General features: G+C 41.8%; 1 protein-coding gene across 37 annotated transcripts in view; it reads left to right on the top strand.

Moving 5' to 3' along the window:
* Nucleotides 1–15,145, top strand: part of PRKN (parkin RBR E3 ubiquitin protein ligase) — a 1,227,412-nt gene that overhangs the window by 838,882 nt on the left and 373,385 nt on the right. For 2 of the 37 annotated variants that reach the window (XM_086318648.1, XM_086318636.1), the window contains one exon: nt 14,409–14,758. The exons of 34 other annotated variants lie outside the window; for them this stretch is intronic. In XM_086318648.1, the coding sequence (XP_086174774.1) occupies nt 14,409–14,524 (116 nt within the window). In that variant the 3' untranslated portion in view covers nt 14,525–14,758. Of the gene's footprint in view, nt 1–190; nt 14,002–14,408; nt 14,759–15,145 lie in introns of those variants that run through there. One more of the 37 variants, XM_086318642.1, reaches the window with a different exon arrangement.

The following is a 15,145-nucleotide window of genomic DNA, read 5'->3' as shown; positions in this document are numbered from 1 at the left end:
AGGAAGGTTGACCAGCCCTCTCTGTATCCCCAGGGGGTCTTAGAGGCAAGCGTCCCAGATGGAAAAGGAAGGTGTGACGTTTGGTCCTTTGAACAGATTTCCTCCCTATCTTGAGTGGAAAAGAACGGCTTCTAGACCAAGTGCTTCTAAGGTCTCTTCTAATCCCCTTTCAAAAACTTCTCATCCTTAGCTGAGAGCTGGAGGACAGAGTTCTGCTTAATATGTAACAGCTGAGACCCACACGGAAACTGCCACTGCCCAAGGGGAAGAACTGTATTTGCACAGTGATTTTTAAGTCTTCTAACTTTTTCCTATTCACTGAGTGAGCAGGACGACACCATGGCCCAGGGAAGCAGTGCCTGCGAAGAAGGCAGCACGTTGCAGAGGAAGGAGTGGCTGAGCTGGCTTCACCCAGACTCCGGGCACGTGGGCGCCCCACTCAGCGCTCAGACACTCACGTGATAAAACCCACATAAAGTCTCTAGTATCATTGCACTACACCGAGACTGGTCTTAGAAGCCTTTTAAAATTTTTCTTTGCTTTTTATTTTTTTTAACAAGTAAATAACTGTTGCTTCATCTTAGAATTTTAGTGCCCTCTGTGTGCATTTTGCATCTCCATTTTTATCCAAGAGAGTAGACTATTGCTTAAATATTGGCACTAGGAAAGATACTGGCAATGCTGTTAGGCTGCCCTTGTGGAAAACACTATATCTAAATATGTATGCTAAATTCACTATAAAAGTAAAGTTTGAAAAGTAAAAAAACCTAAATATACTGTATAAATTCCAGTGAAGTAGACTTGAACACATCATACAAGTCATACAGTGTACAAGTCTTACTTTAAGGGAGATCTCCATTTTATACTTTAACAATTAAATTCTTTAACTTTATCCAGCACATACATAGTTGGATAAAAATCTCATTTTACTGTTTTTGTTTAGTTAAAGACAGTAACAATTTACCTCTGACTCTTGGATGGTCAAGTTTGAACTGTGTGTGGCCCCTTACATGGCTTTTTTTCAACAAATACATGAGCCAAGATTTGTGGAATCAAAGGATAGAAAATCACAGATGTTATAAGGACCAATAAATTCTACCAAGATTTTCAACTGTACAGGGTTGGCACCCCTGACCCCTGAGTTGTTCTAGAGTGAACTATGTATCTCAAAGTGAGTTCAGTTCAGTTCAGTTGCTTAGTCATATCCAACTCTTTGCAACCCCATGAATTGCAGCACGCCAGGCCTCCCTGTCCATCACCATCTCCCGGAGTTCACTCAAACTCATGTCCATCGAGTCGGTGATGCCATCCAGCCATCTCATCCTCTGTCGTCCTCTTTTCCTCCTGCCCCCAATCCCTCCCAGCATCAGAGTATTTTCCAATGAGTCAACTCTTCGCATGAGATGGCCAAAGTACTGGAGTTTCAGCTTTAGCATCATTCCTTCCAAAGAACACCCAGGGCTGATCTCCTTCAGAATGGACTGGTTGGATCTCCTTGCAGTCCATGGGACTCTCGAGTCTTCTCCAACACCACAGTTCAGAAGCATCAATTCTTTGCACTCAGCTTTCTTCACAGTCCAACTCTCACATCCATACATGACCACTGGAAAAACCATAGCCGGTGAGAAATTTTACCAAATCCAAAGGATCTCTGACTATGGATCAAATGCTATCTGATACCTTCATGTTATACATATAAGCGTGATTACTGACCATAGGGGAAAATGTTTGTATGATTCCTTCCGGAAAATAACTCAAATCCAAAAGCTTTGGTTAAAAATAGTCTGCCTGCATAACAAGTTGGTCTGAAGACAACAATGATGCGTAATTAAAACAACAGAGGTTTCTGATGGGCAGTAGTGTCAGGCTTACTGATAACAGTCTTGGTTATGCGCAGAGGGCCTGAGAAGTAATTAGCCTGTCCCAGGAGGTTATCTTACATCATGAGGTGCTGCCAGAGCCACGTCACTGCCCTTTAATCAGAAGGGCAAGAGAAGCATCTCTTTAATTAAGAGAAGCTATTCTCAAATGCCTCCCTGGATGATAGCGTCCGAGGGATAGAAGACCTTCCCTCCAACCACTGAGCAGAGATGAAGACTTGGTCTCATAAAGCATGTTGAGAGTCCCAGACTGCAGGGCTGGGCGTCCTCTGTCTACCTCCCAGGGTTATCATAGCTGTCACAAAGCGTATTTCAAAGTTAAGATGCTGATATAAATACTAATACTAACTTGCCAGAAAGAAGCGATGAGCAAGAATCAAAATATCCATGCATTCAGAACACCGAAGGCCATTCCCTCCCACCTCCCCGTGGCCTTGAGCACATCTCTCCTTCTTTACAGTCCTGCTCTGCACTGTCTTGTCACCGGATGGCTTGGGTGACCTTCTGCCAGGACTGTGATGTCAGGACCCGATGGATCCTAACACAGCATGGCTATCACATTGCTGTGCTGTTGGTCTTACAGCCCTGATGGTTATCCCGAATGATCCTGTGTTTTTATTCCCACGGTGATGACAGGTCTGTCCCCTACCAGAACAAAAGGTGCCTGAGAACGGGACCTTTGCCAGCCAGGCCTGTAACACAGCCTCAGCACACCGCGTCTAGGGCTTGTTAGGGAAGTAACGCACCCTGGGTGTGTCCTTCTCTGACTACGATATAAGATTTTCAGCTTATGGTTCCCTTACTCAAAAGCCCAAAGTGGTTGCCTGCTGCTTATTCTCTCTAAGCAGATCTTCGAGCAGAAGCCCTCCGCTTGGCCAGAATCCCCGCGGGCTCTCTGCCTCCCACACCGCCTCCCGAGGCCCAGCTCTGCAGTCAGAGATTCACTTCGCACTGTTTTTGCTTCACTGTCGTTGGAACAATATATCTCCTTACGATTGTTCTCAAGCCTTTTCTGCCCAACCAGAGTGAAAAGACCTTAAGTACATGGACTGTATTTGTTTTCTTCCCTCTCGAGACGCCTAGTACATAAAATCCCTTAAGCACAGTGGTAGCAGCAAGTGCCTGTTGACAGATGGGCTCAGACACAGCATTTGGGTTTATGTGTTTGTTTGGGAGGAGGAGGTCAACAGGGTTCAGCCTCTAAGAGCATTTTCTCTTCATCCTGCAGCCGTGGTTTTGAAGCTATACCCACAGCAAATTGCCACCCACACAGGAGGAGAAGGGATTTCAGTACATTAAAAAAAAAAAAAAAAAAAATGGCACTGCTGCTTTCAAGGCAGCCCAGCGATATTTCATGCCAGGGGCAGGTGAGAAATAAAGAGAAACAGCAGAGGCCCGGAAAAGGCCTCTAGTTCTTGCCAGTTTCTGAATCCCCAGTCAGCACTGACATCCCGCCGTAGGGTCATGCTCCAACAGCAGTTACATGAACAGAGCCTCAGAGGCAAGGTCGCTGCCCCCACCGGGTGAGCCCAGTCTCCTCTGGGTGAGTTTGTGCCTCCCCAGGGGCTCGAGACACAGGGACGCTCAGAGGCCCCTCCAGGTGGTTAAGGAGAAGAGTTTTCATGATGAACCAAATTATTCCAGCTGAATCTCTTGGTCTGGTCAAAACCTCCTGGTGAGCTTTTGCTTTTTCTTTTTTTTTTTAATTTATTTATTTTAATTGGAGGCTAATTACTTTACAGTATTGTAGTGGTTTTACCATACACTGACATGAATCAGCCATGGGTGCACACGCGTTCCCCATCCTGAACCCCCCTCACACCTCCCTCCCCATCCCATCCCAGTGCACCAGCCCTGAGCACCCTGTCTCATGCATCGAACCTGGACTGACAATCTGTTTCACATATGATAATATACATGTTTCATTGTTATTCTCTAAGATCATCCCACCCTCGCCCTCTCCCACAGAGTCCAAAAGACTGTTCTATACATCTGTGTCTCTTTTGCTGTCTCGCATACAGGGTTATCGTTACCATCTTTCTAAATTCCATATATATGTGTTAGTATACTGTATTGGTGTTTTTCTTTCTGACTGACTTCACTCTGTATAATAGGCTCCAGTTTCATCCACCTACTTAGAACTGATTCAAATGCATTCTTTTTAATGGCTGAATAATATTCCATTGTGTATATGTACCACAGCTTTCTTATCCATTTGTCTGCTGATGGACAGCTAGATTTCTTCCATAAACAATGCTGCGATGAACATTGGGGTACACGTGTCTCTTTTTAAAGTACAGATCACCAGGCCTCATGCCCAGAGTTTTGTGATTCAGTCGGTCTAGAGAGGAGCTTTGTGATTGGTATTTCTAGGAAATTTCTGGATTATGCTGATATTGCCAAGGGGACTCCAACCTTTGAGAACCGCTACTGGAACAGATGGCAGACTGGAATGCCTTGGTGGGTGCAGAAGGCCTGGGAAGACTGGGACTGTTTTCCACACCCCTTCCACACCCACTTCCACCAGCCACACCCCTCCTAACGGGTGTTGTGGTTCCTGTCAGCGGGCTGTGTGCACACATCCACCTCCTCCAATGTGGGGGCAACATCCAAGCCAACCGGTGGTGGTTTAGGGCCTGGGCAACAGTGATGACCTCTCTGCCACCCGCTTCTTAAGAAGGAATGGTGTCAATTTTCCTTTGGAACTAGCCAGCCAAGTTACCCTATTTCTGTAAAAGCTTTGTGGAATACCCTTCCTTCAGTGAACAAAGCACTATCATTACTAACTAAATCTCATCTATGTCTAAATGAAAAAGAATTTGTATTATTCATATTAAAAGTGATACATACTCATTGAATGGAAATACAGCTAAATCCAGAAATACTCTTAATCCCATCACCAAGAAAAGGCCACCAGGTAATTGGAAATATTTCCAATCACTCTAAAGGTTAGGAAGACAACAGAATTAATTCTATCGAGTCTTCCAGGCCTGCAATTCTCCAATTCAAATTCTCTTTGCCTTTTGTGATCTGCTGCATCGGAGTGTGTGTTGCCATGGGCAACCTCCTCCTATCAGTGAATGACAGGTCCCGGAGCTGCTCCACCTCCAAGAAGGCAAAACTAGAAAAACATCTAATGTGTGTATTTTCATAATACGGACCCTGTAATGTACCTGAACAGATGCACGTCTGCTTATAACTGTGGCATTAAAGCCTTCAGCCACATTAAGGGCTAGAAATGTCATCATCTGTGGTTCCTAATGGTTCTAAGAAGGAATGTGAAAGTATAATGCTAGACGCTAAAGTTGCTGTATTTGAAAGACATGTGGGCACTTGGAAGTTTATGGTGGGGATTTTCCAAACCCGAAAACACCAGTTTCAAAGATGGAAACTGATATGTGTCTTTGGAGTCACAGCCAAAAACCAACAGAATATCTGTCTTGCTTCTGTACTGGGAATAATAGAAGCGCTCACTTCCTATGTTTTTTCATAATGTGTTCACTTATCCATGTATTTCTTTAAGAAATATCCCTTAGGTGTGAGTTAAATGAGAAGGTTGCCTTTATTTTTCTCTCCTCAGTGTTTGGAGTCTAACATTATATTATCTTGATTTTTGCTACTGTAAATGAAGTCTATGGACACTCCTCCACTTCTGAAAGTCTCCGGATGATGGCTGGGCTCTCTTTACCCACCTCTCTTCTGTGTATCTGTGATTCACCAAGGTCATAGTTGCTGGTCTTCTGTTGCTAAAATCAGACCTCAGGGTATTTCACTGTGGTCAAGCCACAGATGGATCGTTGCATTACAATCTCAGTCTCTCCTTTTAAGATCAAAGTAAATATGAACTGGTGGCCCAGTTGGTAAAGAATCTGCCTGCAATGCAGGAGACCCAGATTCAACCCCTGGGTTGGGAGGATCCCCTGAAGAAGGCAATGGCAGCCCACTTCAAGAATGGGTATCCTTCAAGAATGGTATCCTTGCCTGGAGAGTCGCATGGACAGAGCAGCCTGGCATGCTGCAGTCCATGGGGTTGCAAAGAGTCTGACACGACTGAGCTACTAAGCACACAAATATGAAGAAACAAATGCGAGCAGAACAGCGATGAACAGGAAGGCCCAAAGAAGAAGAAGAAGTTTAACCTGGAGAAAAATAAGTATGGTGGAAGCCTGCAAAGGGTAGATTTCATCTGTCATTTCTTATATTAGAACTTGGATCCCAGAGACTCATATTCAAAATAGGCATGAATCTTAGACTGTGCTAAAGCCTTTGACTCCGTGGATCATAACAAACTGTGGAAAGCTCTGAAAGAGATGGGAATACCAGACTGTCTTACCTGTCTCCTGAGAAACCTGTATACAGGTCAAGAAGCCACAGCTGGAACCTTGTACTGAAGAACTGACTAGTTCAGGACTGAGAAAGGACCACAAGGCTGTTTAATGTCACTCTGTTTATTTAACTTAAACACAGAGCACATCATGCAAAATGCCAGGCTGGGTGAGTTACAAGCTGAAATCAACATTTCTGAGAGAAATATCAGCAGCCTCGGATATGCGGATCATACCACTCTAACGGCAGAAAGTAAAAAGAAACTAAAGAACCTCTTCATGAGGGGGTGAAGGAGTAGAGTGAAAAAGCTGGCTTAAACCTCAGTATTCAAAAACCTAAGATTATGGCTTCCAGTGCGATCATTTCATTGCAAATAGAAGGGGAAAGGGTGGAAGCAGTGACAGATTTCCTCTTCCTGGGCTCGGAAGTCACCGTGGATGGTGACTGCAGCCAAAAAATCAGAAGACGATGCTTCTTGGCAGGAAAGCGATGCCAAACCTAGACACTGTGTTAAAAAAGCAAAGCACCACTTTGGCCACAAAGGTCCATAGAGTCAAGGCGATGGTCTTTCTAGTAGTCATGTACAGATGTGAGAATTGGACCATAAACGAGGCAGAGCCCTGAAGAGTTGATACTTTTGAAATGTGGTGCTGGAGAAGACTCTTGAGAGTCCCTTGGCTGCAAGGAGACCAAATCAGTCAATCCTAAAGGAACTAAGTCCTGAATATTCATTGGAAGGACTGATGCTGAAGCTGAAGTTCCAATACTTTGGCCACATGTTGCAAAGAGCTGAATGATTAGAAAAGACCCTGATGCTGGGAAAGGTTGAAAGCAGAAGGAGAAGGGGACAACAAAGGACTGAGGATGAGATGGTTGGATGGCATCACTGATTCAGTGGACGTGAACTTGGGCATACTCCAGGAGATGGTGATGGACAGGAAAGCCTGGCAAGCTGCAGTCCATGGGGTGGCTAAGAGTCAGACAGATTTGGTGACTAGACAACATGAATCTTCCGACACATGTACCCCGGTGTTCACTGCAGCACTGTTTACGATACCTAGGACACGAAAGCAACCTAGGTGTCCATCAGCAGATGAATGGATAAGGAAGTTGTGGTGCTTATACACAATGGATATTACTCAGCTATAAAAAGGAATGCATTTGAGTCAGTTCTAATGAGGTGGATGAACCCAGAGCCTATCATACAGAGTGAAGTAAATCAGAAAGAGGAATATAAATATTGTATACTGATGCATATATATGGAATTTAGAAAGACAATGCTGACTATTACATGCAGAGCAGCAAAGGGGACACAGGTATAAAGATCAGACTTTTGGACTCAGTGAAATAAGGCAAGGGTGCGATGATTTGCGAGAATAGCATTGGAACATGTACATGACCACATGTGAAATAGATGGCATTAGTGGCAAAGAAGCCGCCTGCCAATGTAGGAAATGTAAGAGACATGGGTTCTATCCCTGGGTCTAGAAGATCTGCTAGAGAAGGAAATGGTAACCCACTCCAGTATTTGTTGCTGGAGAATTCCATGGACAGAGGAGCCTGGCAGGCTACATTCCATAGGGTCTCAAAGAGTCGCACCAATTGAAGCAACTTAGCACGCACGCACGCCTCTTTTGATATGTCCTCTACTACATACGTGTGTGTGTGTGTGTGTATTCCTGGAATGGAAATGGCTACCCACTCCAGTATTCTTGCCTGGAGAATTTTGTGGACAGAGGGCTAGATGGATATATATAGAGAGTGGTGGTTTGACTACCTTCCCCTGTGTCTAGTTTTAAAAAGTATCCCAAAAGATAGGTTTTGCAATTTCTTATCATGCTTGTCTTTTAGACAGTGGATATTAGAAATATTCTTTCTCCATGTCTCCTTCTGCATAAAATAAGTGAAAGAAAGAAAGAAAGAGGGAGGGATAAAGGCGGGAGGGAGAGGAGAGGGAGAAAGGGAATATGTCTATAGCCATGGAAAGCAAGACACTGCCCCATTTCTTTCTCTGCTTTGTGTAGATGGAGCCAGGTGGTCAGTCAGCTTCAGCCTCTTGGCAGTCTTGCCCAGAACAGTAACGCAGAAGAGGAATACGATTAGAGCTGTTAACAGAAGCCTGTCTGATCAGGCGTTCCCAGAATGTCTGTACTTGCTTAGGTCAGTGAACCATACCCCCTCCAACACACACACACACACACACACACACACACACACTCACTCACCCCACACTTTGATTCTTGGCTTGACAGAGAGGATATCAAAGAAAAGAAGCAAAGATATATATAGCTATTGTTTTATTTTTAAAGGTGAGACAGGACATCTAGATTTCTTTTTCCAAGGGATGGATGAATTGAACAATTGGCAAAACTTCATGGAGAAACATTTCATTTTTTCTTGCAGATGTTTGATTTGAATCATCTGCACACATGGTATCTTTAGGGTAAAATATATGCAAACACCAGTCTTCTGAACTGAGTTGAGCTTAATCATGGGAGCCATTTAATCAGCAGCCCACCCAGAAAACTAATTGAAATCTAATAACCTCCATGAAGTATTGACTGCTTAGTAAGAATAATCATTTTACTTAGAAGGAATAACTTTTCTAATGTATTTGCTTTTCTACAAAATTATTTACGTTGTAATTTATCCCAGTGACAGTTAAAGTATCTTGGCAATTTTTGGTTTTTAGAGTTGATTTTTATTCATCCTTAAACTTTATCTTTGATATTTCACATAGAGAATTCTTGTAAAAGGCTTAATACTTTAATGCATGGAAATCCTGAGTGATTTTAGAAGAAAATTTGACATTTAATGGAGATAGCAAATCAAATACAATAAATTAAAAGAAATAGCCAGGGAAGCATTTGGCTTCTGAAGTTAAGGATTTTATCATCTCTGCTCTTCGTTCAAATTATTGAGTCTTGTGATTTAATATTAATCAAACTAAATGCATGCTTTATTGACCCAAGGTGCTCTTTTTAAAATACAGCATTTGTACACTTAGAGCAAAGATTAGAATTTTACTCCAAGGCTGCATTTAGTAGCAGAGTGCCTCAGGAGACTTAGTTCTCATCTTGGTACAGTAGGGGATAACCATAGTGAGGGAAGGGCTTCCCTGGTGGCTCAGTAGTAACAATATGCCTGTCAGTGCAGGAGACACAGGTTTGATCCCTGGGTCAGGAAGATTCCCTGGAGAAGGAAATGGCAACCCACTCCGGTATTCTTGCCTGAAGAATTCCATGGACAGAGGAGCCTGGTGGGCTACAGTCCATGAAGTTACAAAGAGTCAGATATGACTGAAGACACACTCATTTTTGAGGAAGAAACCAAGTATGTTTGGTTTCTTTATACTCTTTCTTTAAACAACAGTGCTTCCTTGCACATACAATTAAAACTAATTCAAATAACTACTTGATTCTAAAAAATTTACTTTTGAGCAGAAATAAATATATGCTGGCTGACAACTTGGATGACAGTTATTTTTATTAAAACATTTAAAATTATATCTCCAGTTAAAGTGAGAAACTTTAAATTATTCTTGAAAAGCCAGTGTAGACATTTTACAGTCATAGCAGAGATTACCATTTCCAACAATTTGAATTACTGTTTGATTTTTAAAACATATTATTAGCTCTTGGAATGTTATTTTATAAATGCCACTTTATCCCTGCCTCAATCTTTATTTTAAAATTTTTTTAATTTTAATTTTTAATTTTTTTTTTTTGGCCATACCACGAGGCTTGTGGAATCTTGTGTTCAGTCCCCAAGTGGCGATTGAACCCTGGCCCCACCAGTGAGAGTGCAGAATCCTAAGCACTGGACCACCAAGAAGTTCCCTGCCTCAACCTTTAGAATTGAATGTCCAGTGGTGTAGCCTCTAGTCGTATTTAGCTATTGAAATGTAAATGCAGATTAATTAATTAAAATTGAATCTTGAAAGTCCCATCTGCAGTGTTCAGCAGCCACGCGTGGTGGGTGGCCGCTGGGTGGGACCTTCTAGATGTGCGGTGTCCCCCAGTTACTGAAAGTTCTTTTGGAAAGCAGAGCTTTGGATTGTTCAGTTTCTCAAGGGCAGAGGCTGGACTTCACTTGGAATGTTCGTCATCCAGCCCTGCCCTTGGCCTTCCCAGTAAGCACAGCATCCTTCACAGCTGCATGGGCTCCATGGACTTCCAGGCAGACTTCATTTTCCCTTTTGTAATAAAGTTGATGTCTGCCTAACACAGCTGTTCTAATGGCTGAGTGAGATCTTCCATGGCTTGAAATCTAAAGGAGAGGAAGCGGTCTTTGTGCGCTAGCCGCTATTGTTACTGCAATTGTTTGTAAAACTTATTTGGTGAAAGAATGGACAATCCAGAAACATCCCCAACCCCCAAATACACAAAAAATCTTCCAATTTTCTGTTATTTTTCTCTTTTTATTCTTAAAAAAAACAAATATTCAAAACTAAGTAGTTGGGGTGGACATACGATAGAAAAAAATAGTGTTTATTTGTGATATTTTACTACCTGATTCATTTCAAAGTTACATAATTCCACTAAAGAAAAATGGCACCCCACTCCAGTACTTCTGCCTGGAAAATCCCATGGACAGAGGAGCCTGGTAGGCTGCAGTCCATGGGGTTGCTAAGAGTCAGACACGACTGAGCGACTTCACTTTCACTTTTCACTTTCATGCTTTGGAAAAGGAAGTGGCAACCCACTCCAGTGTTCTTGCCTGGAGAATCCCAGGGACAGGGGAGCCTGGTGGGAGGCTGTCTGTGGGGTCGAACAGGGTCGGACACGACTGAAGCGACTTAGCAGCAGCAGCAGCAGAATGGTAATTATAAAATAAATGGCCCTCTTCCTCTCCCTCTCCCATCAGACACGGTCATTTTAGGTTTTTTTTTTTTTTAGTGTATAAGCTAAAACATAGCTTGTGTATGCCCCAAGTAAAATTGCATATTCTATTCCTTTCACTAAACCATTCTATTATTAGAACTGTTCTACATTATTAGGAAAAAAAATCATTTATTCACTTACAGTAGAAACAGACATTTTTGTGACAAATGCTAGGCACACTTTTAGACACTTTTAAAATATATTATTGTATGAAGGTAAAATATTTCAAAAAATAGAATAAATGGTATCTACTTTTTAAGTCTATGGGATTGCAGAGTTGGACACGACTGAGCGACTAACACTTTCACTTTTCTCACTTAATTTTTTAATGAATATTTATATTATTTTTAGATTTTTTTAGAGAACATTACTCTTAAAGAACTTCTACTCTACCATTGTAAGAGCAAGTAGCCAAGAGTCCTTACTAATTTATTTTCAGTTTGAATCCAATAGGAAAAGTCCTTACTTGGATAAAACAAAGCAGCAACCCATGACAAAGGTGTGAAGAAAAAAGACCCATCCATTATCATATTGCAGAATAACTAGATCACTGACATTTAGGTTCTGATTTCACGAAAGAGAAAAAAAAAATACCTGTTAAAATCCAAAATCACCTATAAATATATTGTTGAAGCACATTGGATATAAAAACCTCTAAGCCACTAATATTTCGGGGATACTACTAAGAACAGTGAATTTTTATGCTAATTAAATTACTGCTGTTCAAAGTGTGACATTTTAAAACACCTGTTTAGTGTATTTGTTATGTTGAAAATGTAAAAATAACACTTTAATGTAGAGCATCTACGAGCCATCCATATGCCTGAGTGTCCATATGGCATTATAAATTTTAAAAAGCATTCCTTTCATATTGGAGAAAGATTCTTCATTAACTCCCAAGAGACCACTGGTTTAGTGACTGTTGTTCTTTCAGCAGACCATATGACAGTCCCTTAATGCACGATTATGATATACTCTATTGATTGCAGAAGCCACGACCCACTTGGAATTAATCTCCATCTTTCTCTTATAACTGTACAGATTTATTAATCTTAGCCACCTTCCATTTTATTGCTAACATTGAAATGTGTAAATGACAAGTAACCACATTTCCAAGGGTTCTTTTTTAAGAAGGTAGCATAGCATTCCACTGGAAATTAACCACAATGTTGAAGTTGATATGTATTAAGCCTAAACAATCTACTATTGTTTTGTAGCTACCAAACACATCTATAAGACTAACAAGTAAACATGAATAGTTTAAAGGTTTATGAGAAATACATGGTAACCATGGTTTGGAGAGTTAAAATTTCTATAATTTTTCACTACAGTTTTTCTAAAGATATATTTTTTGTCTTTCCTAATTACTGTGAAATAACATTTAAAAAGTTTCTCTTTCTGGCTGTTTTAATATTGTTTCAATGTATAAGAACAGAACAAACGATCCACCTGGAATACTACAAGTGTAGATTAGAACGCACCTCTTTTCTCCTTGTGTCTTTTACTTGTTGATTTCTTCCTATGTGGTTGTCTAGTCCCGGAACACGAACAAGGTACCCTTGATGCAATTGAGAAGCAGGTGAAAGCCTAAGGAATTTCCACTGTGTACCTAAGAAGCATTTTGAGAGCAGTGAAGCCAGGGTTGATGGGAGCACTTTGATGGGCACGTGACCCCTGAGTCCAGAGACAGTGACCTCAAAGAGATGACTCCTGAACTAAGTCCTGAAAGAATATGATCCTGCAGGGCAAGGACAAGGTGAAAGTGGGGTTGGGGAGCTGCTGATTGTCTACTAGCTGAAGTCCAGAGAATGAGGCAGCTGTCATGCAGAGATGCTGGGGTAGAGAGGAGTCAAGCCAGGCTACCAGGCTTTCCCTGGTAGCTCAGTTGGTAAAGAATCCGTCTGCAGTGCAGGAGACCAAGCTTCCATCCCTGGGTGGGGAAAATCCCCTGGAGAAGGAAATGGCAACCCACTCCAGTATTCTTGCCTGGAGAATCCCATGGACAGAGGAGCCTGGCGGGCTACAGTCCAGGGGTCGCAAAGGGACACGACTTAGAGACTAAACCACCACCACCAGGCTTTGAAGAGCAGCCAGGTGAATGTAGGTACCAGTCTCTGGATTCGAGAAGCCTTCAGAATGTGTGCAGCAAAGGCTTCTAGTGATTGGATTTACCCGATAGGAAAGTTGCTGGAGAACAGCCCAGGGGTGAGCCGTGACTGCTGACCCTTCCTCTCCAGTGACACACTTCTAGCCCGTGTCCACTCCGGGGAGACTGTTCTATGTCAGGAAGCTCATCGGTATTCAGAAATCGAAGACTGATTTGAGGGCTCGGCGGCTCACAGAAATACTTGAACTACTCGGGATTTCAATATCGTAAAGCAAAGACTGAGTAAGGATGGTACCGTGTCCACCATGACAGACCAGGAGAGCTTCTTTAGATGGAAAAAGCCCTTCCTGATGGCCCTTGAGCGATCTCATGAAATCTTCTAATTAAAGATTAATACACTGAGAAAGGGTGGTTAAAAGTGGTCAAACTAGACGGGTAGAATTTAGGATGTGGATACCGAGAGGAAGACGAAAGTGTAGAGATCTACACAGATGTAGAGAATAGACATGTAGACACAGCAAGGGAAGGACGGGGTGCGAATGGAGAAAGTAGCACTGACGTGTATACACGCTCCGATGTGAGACAGATGGCCAGTGGGCAGCTGCTGTGTAACCCAGGGAGCCCAGCCTGGCGCTCTGTGATGGGGGAGGGGAAGGAGGCTGTATATGTATATGCTGCACATGTACATGAAGGAGTGTGTATACTTACGGCTGATTCCCACTGTTGTACGGCAGAACCCATCACAGCATGTAAAGCAATGTTACTCTAATTAAAAATAAACTTATTAAAAAAAAAAAAAAAAAACCTTATGTGAAACCCCCCTCAAGAAAAGCAGGACTTGAAATATATCTTGAAATGTTGGTGTCTAAATTAAAGTCAAATATGCACATTTAGCAACCATCATCAACATCATTACCTTGGATAAAATTGTAGGCACATTATGTACATACAGATAACATTGATCAACAGAAGTTAATATAGACCTATAACTGTCAAGATTTATTTAGGATATTGTTCAGTGATTTAGAACTTTATAATAGATTAAAAACAAGAAAAACCATTGATGATATAACGAGGGGGGATCATTTCTTATAGATATTTAATTTTTTTGAAAAGGCTATACTTTAAATACCTTGTTTGCCAGCATTCCACAGTTTAGGCATAAAAAACCCAGCAACTTTATTTTTGTGTTTTATTTTGTTTCTTCCAAGGTATTCTGAGATCTAAAGTATTAAGGACATCACCTCCCAGTTGCCTACAAATGGCATGGACTGCAAATAATGGAAACTGTGTTTCAAAATTGAAAAAGACAGACGTCTCTGCTTGAGGCTGAATAATGCTGCCATTTAATCCACGGCAAGAACTCTTTCCCACACAGAGAGCAAATTGTAGGGGTTGTTAGAATATCAAGAAGAGTTTGCTGTGATGCTCTTCTGCTTTGATTACTTCAGTTCCTATTACTTTTCTTAACCATTTAGAGATCATCATGTGCCCTTACAGGAACGATAAACTTGTACAAGATTTGCATAATAAATCTCAAGAGTTTCTTCTCCCAAATCTATACAAGGACAGTTGTTCTATTTTTATGTACTGCGTCCATACAGACAGACAGACAAACTGCCAGGCATTTAGCTCCTGTGCATTAGTCATTCAACCAACCCCCATCATTTGAAAAATTACCTTTGTTAGAATGTCTCTGGGGGTCCCAAATTGGATGAGATCTCCACTTCATCTTTGCTTGAGTAAGATACACTAACACACTAATGCCAAGCTCAAGAAGCCTACATGTATTGGCAACTTTACCTTCAAAATGTCCTTACCCTAAAACTCTACAGGGAAGTATTTCTTAGGACCAAAATGTCCTCTTTTGGTGCAAATGCTCAATAAGAGAGTTGATCACTCATTTTGAACTTTTTGTATTATTCTCAGGGGCAACGAATGAATGTTT

This window comes from Bos grunniens, chromosome 9 (genome assembly GCF_055505025.1).
Source record: "Bos grunniens cultivar Pamir isolate PY7600 chromosome 9, Bosgru_T2T1.0, whole genome shotgun sequence".
Classification (NCBI taxonomy): domain Eukaryota; kingdom Metazoa; phylum Chordata; class Mammalia; order Artiodactyla; family Bovidae; genus Bos; species Bos grunniens.
Note: the sequence above shows the minus strand (reverse complement) of the source record. Positions and strands in the feature narration are given on the sequence as shown.